The sequence below is a fragment of the Phocoena sinus genome, chromosome 16 (genome assembly GCF_008692025.1).
Source record: "Phocoena sinus isolate mPhoSin1 chromosome 16, mPhoSin1.pri, whole genome shotgun sequence".
Taxonomy (NCBI): domain Eukaryota; kingdom Metazoa; phylum Chordata; class Mammalia; order Artiodactyla; family Phocoenidae; genus Phocoena; species Phocoena sinus.
The window spans coordinates 48,379,480-48,389,848 of NC_045778.1; the positions used below are offsets into that span (position 1 = coordinate 48,379,480).

The 10,369-nt window shown below is 41.1% G+C and overlaps 1 protein-coding gene and 1 non-coding gene across 11 annotated transcripts in view; both read right to left on the reverse strand.

The window, feature by feature from the left end:
* PANK1 (pantothenate kinase 1) overlaps positions 1-10,369 on the reverse strand; it is a 111,904-nt gene that overhangs the window by 20,599 nt on the left and 80,936 nt on the right. For 6 of the 10 annotated variants that reach the window (XM_032607883.1, XM_032607881.1, XM_032607882.1 and 3 more), the window contains one exon: positions 7,112-7,464. The exons of 3 other annotated variants lie outside the window; for them this stretch is intronic. In XM_032607883.1, coding sequence (XP_032463774.1) covers positions 7,112-7,447 — 336 coding nt within the window. In that variant the 5' untranslated portion in view covers positions 7,448-7,464. Of the gene's footprint in view, positions 1-214; positions 366-7,111; positions 7,465-10,369 lie in introns of those variants that run through there. One more of the 10 variants, XM_032607888.1, reaches the window with a different exon arrangement.
* On the reverse strand, positions 324-431 carry LOC116742085. The gene has a single exon (XR_004346356.1). It is a non-coding gene; the product is annotated as a U6 spliceosomal RNA (small nuclear RNA).

Sequence of the window (10,369 nt, forward strand, 5' to 3'; positions counted from 1 at the left end):
ATAGAGCTTAAATAATTTTGCCTAAGTGATACAACTAGCAAATGCCTCCTAATAACTCGCTGTTCTTCTCTTGTCTTCATTCATAATGAGTCCTGCTTCTGGGATCTGGAAACCACCTACACAACTACTATACTTAGATATTTTGCCCCAAAAGCATCATCTTCATTATAAAAGTTAATAGCTAGAAGAAAACTTTTGACTTTTTGTCACTCACCTGAATGTCCCATTCAACAAAAATCCACTGAAGCTATACCTGCAGAGCAGAATTAGTTAGAATAGGTTACCAGCAAGGTGGTAGACGTTTTCTTTTTTTAAACATCTTTAAAAATATGGAACACTTCACAAATTTGCGTGTCATCCTTGCGCAGGGGCCATTCTAATCTTCTCTGTATCGTTCCAATTTTTAGTGTATGTGCTGCCGAAACGAGCACTAGACGTTTTCTTGATACACAGAAACAATCATTCTAAATGACACTTGGTGATAAAGTTCATCTATCTCATAAGTGATTTTGAACATTTCATTTTTCACCAAGTGGAACTTTTGGGTGAGATGCATGTCATGATTCACATGTTCAGGGGGTAATACTATAGGTATAAGGCTATCTGGAGACCTAAACGCTATAGTGACACAGCCGTGTAAACGCTATCTTCTCATCCTCCGGGATTCCCTGGCCCTATCAACGTCTTCCAATGCGCTCACGGCGTGGGTCACATTCTGGCATGTTTTTGGTTCAGTGGGTGCCCCTGAGCACCACGCTCAAAGGCCTGTCCATAATAATGGCTTAATAAACACTTCTTAAATGGAACAGGGAAAACTGTCCCCTCCTGGATCACCACAAACCGAAAAGTAGCGATTTCATCACCCAGTCTTGGGGCCATAGGTTCACCTGCTTAAAAATTAATCGGAGGTCCATCAACAATATTGACAGCAGTGCCCAGAACCAACATCACAAACACGAACAGTGACACCATCTGTTCAGGGGACATCCTGAAACTATGTTCGGGAAAAAGAAAAACCTGTCAGGGCAAGTAAACAAAGCACGTAGCTTTGCTCTGAAGGGAAAGATCTCACCTTTCCCCTTAAAATCACTTTCAAATAAAGTGCTAGCAGCAAACGAACATCTCTTCTATAACATTTTACTGAGGGATGGATATTTCTGAAGCCTGAGGTCATGCATCCCCAAACTGGGGAACAGAAATATTAGTCACTTTCATGGAGACCTACGGAGACCTCCCTCAAAGGTCTTTTCCATCCAGGAATAGAGACAGGCTCCCAAGTGTAAGCGATGAGTTAAATCATTACTTGGACAGTATGTTCAGATCCCAGCTATGCAGAAACACTCTTTCTTTGGGTTTAGTTTTCTTTATACCAGGGTAACAAAAGCAAATGCTGCAGGAGCCAATAAAGGAGTGAAGTCCCTTGACTAAATGTTAAAGTAACAGAATGATGGGGATTGTGGCACACAGACAATCCACACGTATTTAAAATTCACTGCAGCCCGTTGTTGCCATGTGGTAATAAGGGCTTAATGTTGCCAAATGATTCTATTTCTCAAGAGCTGGAAACCCAGATTTTTATGTGAAAACTTCCAATTTTTAAATGCTGGCAGCTAGTTTTAAATTAAAAAAAAAAAAAACCCCATCAGATCCAGCAAACATACAGATGAAGCTTCAGCTAATGTGAACATAACCTTGTCACCAAGGCGTGCTGGTAAATGTTTAACAACCAGCTCCCTGGGAGCAAATGCCCTGGTTTATAGCATTTACCAGTTTCCACGGTATAATCACTCCCACCATAGCCAGCTTCAAGCTACCAACACGATGTCACTAAACACAGCGTTGGGAAGACACAATGCGCTCTCATGCACACAATGGGCTCTCGCGAACCAGTAGGAGCTGATTTCAGCACCCCACTGCTTGCGACTCTCCTCAGCACTTTTGGAAAGTATGAGTTCTGCCAATTCCTAAATCATTAAGCTTAAACTATTCCCCAAACTTAACACCAACAAACCAAACTTGCCCTAAGACTCAAACTCTGTAAATAACGGAAGTAGGGGAAGAAATAAAGTAAAAAAAATAATTTTTTTTTCAAACTACTACTGTGATAAACTAACTTTGCTTTGCCTAGTCCCAAAGTCACCCAAGCAAGCATGGGTGCAGTGGGGTTCCCAAATTTTAGGTGCCATCAGAATCACCTGGGGGGCTTGTTAAATCACAGATCGCTGGGTCCCACTCCCAGAGTTTCTGATTGCATGTCTAACGATATCGCAGGTGATGTTGACGCTGTTAGTCCTAGGACCACACAGACTTTGGAGCTGAAGAGCTGGGATTAATGCATGACCCCACTCCAGTACAGTGACAACAGGCCTTCAATAAAATCACATACTCTCCCCAATAGCAGCTGCCTTGGCTAACCTGCAGGGCTGTTTTCAAGAATCCAGTGAGATGGCTGTGTGAACATGCTTTGGAAACATGAGTTATACATGCATTTTATATAAGAAGTAAAATAATTCAGGTCTTCTTATCTCAAGTTGAAATACATTTGGAAACATTTCCAAACCGAAAACTCTTAATTTCTCAAAGGAATTCAGTGATTCCCTGTATGATGAAATTAGAAAAAATATGGATTCTAAACACATGTTCAGGATACAACTCTAAGAGGTTCTCCTTATGTGCTTCAGTCTGTCAAAAATAAATACTGTTACATATAAGATGGCTAAACAACAAGGTCCTACGGTATAGCACAGGGAACTATATTCAATACCCTGTGATAAACCATAGTGGAAAAGAATATGAAAAAGGAGGTATGTATATATGTATAACTGAATCACTCTGCTGTATAGCAGAAATTAATGCAACATTGTAAATCAACTAGACCTCAATAAGATAAACTTCAAAAGTAACTAAATAAATAGCTGAGTAAATAAATCCGGTAAAAACCATCCCAGGAGGTTCCATACCTACTCTCTCTATGGACCTACCCCAAACCAGTTCCATCACTCTCCTGTGCTTGAGAAATGAGTCACCACATCATTTTGCACGAAATGAATAAAATACACATCTGTGCGATACCCCACACTTCCCAAGGTGCTTTTGCTGACCCTGGCTCCATAAATCATAATGGAAGTGGCAGAAGAGGTTATCTTACTAAACCAAGAACAATTTGCATATAAAATGGTTGATTCTGGATTATAAATTACACTCGGGGCTCTTTTCTCCTCACACAGGACAGCTAACTGAGACCTGAGAGAGAGATGAATTTCAAATGTGTTCTGTGAGTGAGAAAAATAACAAAACCTCAAAGATGGCTTCTTCCTCCTGGCACCCAATGATAAAAGGGGTACATGAAAGGCCAAAAGGGTCGAGCCAGAATGAAGTGTAGGATGACGGTATCTACAAAGCTTATGCTCCTGCAATATCACAAATCAGTTCCTGGATTAATAATAGGAACCCAGCTAATAATGAATGGTCTACTTAGATTTAGAATTTCACACATCCACAATTACCTTATTATCCCCTCCTGATGATTTTTCCACCATTATTAACTTTTTTCGGTTGTGTCCTTGGAGATTTCTGGCTTAATGAAGGCCAATTCTTAAGTCCTCACACCTTGAAAAAAATGTAGTGAAGCAATAAGAGAATCTTTTACTGTTCCCTAAATCTCATGTAAACCCAGTAAGATTGTTGTTATATCCTGCTTGTTTAGATGGTAGGTATTTGTTTTCTTCTGAAAAATGAAAAGAGTCACTCCTAACTTCTAATAAATGTTAGTCTTGGACTGAACAAAACTTACAAGGAAAAGTGTCTCTTGTAATGAAGAGCTAAGTGGACAAAAGGGATGACTTTTTTCTAAAAATTTTCTATCATTAGAATACTTTGCATTCTAAATAGGACTCCTGTTGAAGTTGGAAAGTGTGCTTGTGGATGAAAATATTAGAGTTGGTACATAAAATATTCTGGTAGGTTATTTAAAACAACACTCGCAGAACATAGACAGTGGGGAGAAACACAAAGTTCAATAAAATCTACAGGATTAAGTGCCCTGGTACACAACCACATGGGAGCCTCCCCTCTGAGAACCACTTTCTCAGATTGTAGGATTCTTCATTGGCCTACCAATCTCTTGGAGCATATGTTGTTTAAGTTTGTCTTTTGTGTTCCACTTTGTTGAATCATTAATTTTGAAGGCAGACTTTTGCCAGGTAGAAATTTGTTTGTGACAGTGATCCTAAAATGTTGAAGGAAGGAAGGAGAGAGGGAGGGAGGGAGGGAGGAAGGAAGGAAGGAAAAGGGGAAAGGAAGAAGGAGGAAGGAAAAAAAGAAAGGAAAAGGAAGAAAGAAATGCAGCTTTGTTCAACTGAAAGTATTCTACACAGGGGTCTAGTTTAATGCTTGTCTCGTGGCTTTGTAACTCTTTCTTGTACCTTCTAAAATTGATGAAGACTAGTTAACATTATCTAAGGATTTAAGTACATTTACTATATACGAAAAGGACACAGTCATCAGACATAACAATTGCTAACTATTCAGCGTCGGCTGAACATCATTTAGATAGCCCTAGTTACTCGGGTTTTTAAAATACATGTCTGCAAACTTGTATTATGCTCAAAAGAGTGATTTTATATAACAACGACAGGACTTTACAGGTACGTATATACACTGCTTTATTATTTGTCAGATTGTTTACTACATAGTATAGTAGCATATATTGATCCTTTACAACTTAGGGTGCACCTTCAATTTCCCATTCTGGAAAAGGGAAGAGCTTGGATACATTATACCTAAGGGCCTTAGCACTTACTAACCCTAACTCTTCCCCATACCAGCCTGGTTTGCTCTATTTCTTCTTCGGGTTCCTACTCCAATGTTACCTCATCACGCAAAGACCTGCCCAGCACTTCCTATCCCCCTTACCTATTTATTTTCTCCACTTATTGCCATTTGATATACTCCATAATCACTTATTTGATTATTGACCATCTCCCTGCACTAGAATATAAGCTCCAGGAAGGCAGGGGCTTTGTTTTGTTCATAACAGTACTTGTTGCATTGACAGAGTATGATAAATACTTGTTGAATGAGAATGAATGCTTGGGAGAGAGAATGATAAAACCTATTCATCCTCACAAACTTTGGAAGGATCAGGGCATATCACTTACTGACAGACGGGCTACAGGAAGAGATCTGTCTTCAATTGTCTTCACTTTGGCCAAGACTGAGCATGGAAATAGAAGGCAGGCCATATAATACTTTCTTTTATAGATGGCCAGGCTGTTAGGCAAATACTCCAAACTTGCTCCCTGCACCAGTCTGTTCATTAGGCTCCAGAAACCTCCTGAAGGAGCAGAGCCTCCTTTATCTTGGCTGTAATAAGATATGACATTTCTCGGTTCAGAAACTTGAGAAACACACTTGCTCGTGGCCAACACAGATTGAGTAACTTTCTGGAATCCAGGGCATTACCCAAGAGGAGGGATGGAGACTTTGATGGAGCTTGCTTAAATGTCCCAGGTCACCTTGGTACACTTCAGGTTCCCTAGTCGAGATGGACACAGAGGACATCCTTGAGAGACCTGGGGAGCTCACAGCACTAGGGGTGGGTCAGCACTTCCTGAATCAGAATTGAGCCGACACCCAGCTCTCACCTAGGGGACGGTATTTAGCGCCTCTTCATCTCTCTTTAGCTTTAGTTTCCTTATCCGCCTAAACATCTTACTGCCACTTTCTGAAAATGATGAAACTGAGGCCCACAGGAGGGACATGTCTTGCCCTGTCACCCAGCTAGTTAAATGCAGAAACAGCACTAGAATTCAGGATCAGTGCTTTTTCATTTATGAATTTGAACTTAATTCTCATGCCCCTGGATCTCAACTTTCTCAGTTTCAAAACTCTTCAATCATTGGGTCCCTTTAGTGGGAAAAAGATCCCATGGATCATTTAAGTAAGTGGCAGTGTCAGATTCTGCTGGCAAGGGAAAGGGGACACAGGAGGAAAAGCCAAAACCTGAATATAATCAATCTGACTTAATATAATGCTCTAGGGCTCTATCGCCAGCTCTTGTAGAAACTACTTATCAACGAGATAAATGATGTTACTTTTGAGGATGCAAATAAAATTTGCAATTATAGCTTTATTAAGTACCATGAATAATGCATTGATTTATGAATTTATTCATTAATGATAAACTTTCTGGTGAGACTAATCCCCACATCTTCCAACCCTTCCTTCTCCTATGTTCAATCACTACTGTTAATTGAATTTTCTTTATCTTCTCTACCTATTGTTTCTCTTTCTTCTCATTTTATTCCCTGTGAGATGAAGCTAGACAGTATCGAGATTATCTTGACTGTAGAAATGGGGAAATTGGAACACATAGGTGTTAGGGATTGCTTAACAAAGAGAAAGTTAGGACTCCATGTCACTCATCCGTATCTTCCACTTAGCCAACTTTGCCAAATCTAAAGAAGCAACACTGCCAGTCAGGATATAGTATTATTCTTATTATGTAGAGCCATACTCCCTAAATCATATTCACCAATAATGCAATTCACCTCCAAATAATGTCAAAGATTTCATTTTTGTTTGTGAGCAAAACTTCTGAAGGACATTCATAAAACACAAATGATACAGAGCAAATGGGTAGAAAGAAGTAATCATTTTTAGTAAGATGCGTAGAAAGCCTTTCCTCCAGGCCTCGGTCTATATATCTATGAAACTGGCACAGTGATTATGGTTTTCATGAAACATAAGAGTCTGTGGAAAACTAAAATACTTCAGAAGGGGATTTACATCACCTCGTCTTTGGCATATTGTGCAGAAGTAATTGTAACAAAAATGATGAGGACGGCCAATATGTATTGAGCACTAAGTGCTGGGTACATATTATCTCATTCAATCCTTCATGTAACAACCCTATGAGGCAGAAACTATTTTTACTCTCCTATAGATGAGGAAACTGAGGCACAGAGGGGTGAAGTAAGCTTGTCCAAAGTCCCAAGCCTAGTGGTCAGGTTCTTCCATAAGAGATGCCATGATCATGGCCATGGGAGAGGTTTTCTTTCTTTCTCTAAGAGGTGGTTTTGTTGTTTGCAGGGGGGTAAAGCGGACCTACCGTTCTGAAGTCCTCTTCGAACTTAAAAGCCCCGCCTCCCGTGGCACAGAGAGTGGTGTGGAGGCTGGAGAAGTTCTTCTCGCTGCCCATCTGGATGAACCTGTGCATCGCGCAGCTGGGAAAGCGGATGAAATGCAGGTTCCCCTTCCGCCCACACATGGTCAAGTTTTTCAGTTCCAGGTGAACGTCTCGGATCCCGGTTTTCCCGTAAGCCGTGTTCGAAGTCAAATACTTCCTGATGCTCTTCAGGTTCTCCACTTCCTCTTGTTCCTCTTCAGCTGTAATATCCTTCGGTTCAAAGTAGACCAATTTAACCAGCGTCCCACCGATATCCATGCCGAACCACGGGAACGCTAGCGGACAGAAAGACAGAGTGCCCTTGAATTCTGGACAAAGAAATGGGCCGCCTTTGAATAGTCAATAATGAAATGCAGTGGTGTTGCATCTATGGCTGCATTTACCATGCAGTTTACCTGAATTCAACTATAGGTGCCTAAAAGAAGAGACAGGCGAGGAGAAATTCACACTTTAAATGGTGTCCATGATTCTGCCTACATTTCATTCAGAATCGGCCTCGGAATTGAGTATGAGATGAGAATAAGATTCCCTAAGCCAGTCTCAATTCCCACGTGGTTCTCAGGGCTCCAGAATCTCACCAAATAGAGTTAACTCCCATACTTAAAGATACATATTTTGCATACACTCTGGCTCCCAAATGCTATTTTATCAGAATCTCAGCCAAAGAAAACAGTGATCTGTTCTGATGCCAGAGGAAACGCTGGCTATGCTAAGTGTACCAAGAGATGGTGCGTTGACCTCTACGCCTCACGGTGTCTTCCTAGCTCATTCTTCGATGATCATTTTTACAGCATTCAATTTTTGCCTTCATGAGCTGACTTTATATGACATGACTCCACTGCTTTAAACTACAGAATAAATAGGAAAGAGAAAGGAGAGAGAGTGGGCTGTGAGAGCTGAGGGGCACACATGATGACTCCTATGGCGACAGGATTCTCAAAAGAACAGCTTGAGCTGCAACTCATTTCTTTCTTTATTAAGGAGAGAAACTCTCTCCACCTCAAATGGCCCGCCCAGAAGTCCTCACCTCACCCATGTGTCCTCTGCCACAGATTCTGATTTAATTCTGAGGGAGGATCTAGGCACGAGCATTTTTTTTTTTTTTTTTTTACGTTCCCCAGAGGTTCCAACTTGCAGGCTTGCAAACAGCTAAGCCACAAGAACCATGACCACTGAGAGTCAAGCCCACAAATAGCATAGCTCCGGACCAGGTCTGCAACACAAAGGCATGTTTTGTGTTATATATATATATATATATATATATATATATATATATATATATATATATATTTTGCAGTACGCGGGCCTCTCACTTGTTGTGGCCTCTCCCATTGCGGAGCACAAGCTCCGGACGCGCAGGCTCAGCGGCCATGGCTCATGGGCCTAGCCGCTCCGCGGCATGTGGGATCTTCCCGGACCGGGGCACGAACCCATGTCCCCTGCATCGGCAGGCGGACTCTCAACCACTGCACCACCAGGGAAGCCCTGTGTTGTATTTTTTTATATAAATATATATTTTAATCTGCTGGAGAGGCTTATCTATGACAAAATGAATTTCCATCGTAATTATTTTTATTGTTATTACAGAACGGGCTGAGCTCCCTGAACAGGCTGACTTTATTTAGAGGCAACCTGGAAAGTTAACGCTGGGCTGTCATATGTTCTGTAATGAACACGGGGCAAACCCAAGTGGGAATCCAAAATTTGGAGTCTCCCTTTTCACCTTCCTCAGCAGACTCCATGGGCTAAAGCTGAAACTTCTATTAAAACTGAGTCTAAAGACTCAAGAAGTAAAAGTGGCTTCTTTCAAAAAGCTTATTTTATTCAGCCCTAGAGAACATCCATTTGAGCCCTGGTCAAACTGTGCACATTACACCTAGAGATTACACTGCCAGGAACATACCTGGGACCTAGAGGGCTTCTTTTTTCTAGGCAGCCCCACTATTAAGCTCTCTTCATGGGTACACTGGGGAGGGAGGAGGAAGGAGTACATAGGAGGAAGCCATTGCTGAACAGAATCTTCTCTCCTGTGCTTCCCTGTTGTCATTTTAGCTGTGATCCAAGCCAGCTGTTCCACACTTAGTAAACAGTAACTCTAATGGTATAGAAAAATAAAACCTCAAACTCCCAAAAAGATTAAGAGCAGCAAATGCCACTGACAAGACCAATTTAACAAATGTCCTATTATCTTTGCAGAAGTTTGCAAAGCAAATCCCACACAGCCCAGTGTAGGGTGGGAAGCTTGCTTATCCAGCCTAGCAGGAGAGAATAGAAAACTGGAAACAGTTTATCCCTATCTCACAGATGACATTTCTTGGTCCATTCTCTAAAAATTACTGTCAGCATGGCCCACAGTGTAGGTAGTAGGTAAATCCTTGATTTAGAATTCAGACCAATTGCTTCCCAGAAGCAGCAGCCAGTAACTAGCTCACATTAACTCCCTCTACCTCCCTGATCTCAATTTCCTTATCTGTGAAAGGAGTGGACTGCGTAAGAATGGCCTCCAGTTCCCTCCCTCCCATAAACTTTCCTTGGATTTTTAAAGAAACACACACAAAAAATCGCAACTACCCCTAATCACGCAGGCCATCCAGAGCCGTAGTTTTAAACCCCACTGAAATACGCTATAGTACATCAACAGGTGCCCAGGCTATGCAATTGGGGCTGCAGGTGTAATCCATTCTCATCAAAGTAGGAAAGACGTACTACTGGATAGGATGGGGGAAGGGCATTCTGGAACATTGCTAGGATAACTATTTTTGAAAGACAACGACATCTATTACACATCTAGCAACATCTATTAAAATTAAAAGTACACATACATTTTTAATGCAGTTAATCCCTCTCTTGGACCATATTAGAAAAAGGACCAGTATTCGAGGACGGGTGTAAGGAAGTTCACTGCACCCCTTACAGTGGCCAAATTTAAGAAAAACAAAAAAGCAAGATCAAAACAAATTGGAAACAATGTGCATACCCTTTAACAGAGAAACTTCAATAAAGCATGACTTCCAAACCATGGAATATTAGGCAGACATTAAAAAGAATGAATGAGATCTATACTAACTGCCTAGAGGGATACACCCCCAATCTTCTGTTAATGAGATAAGCAAGAGATACCTAGAAGTGTAAATAATTTATTAACCCCATCTGTTTCAAAAAAAAGTAGGGGAGGGAGGG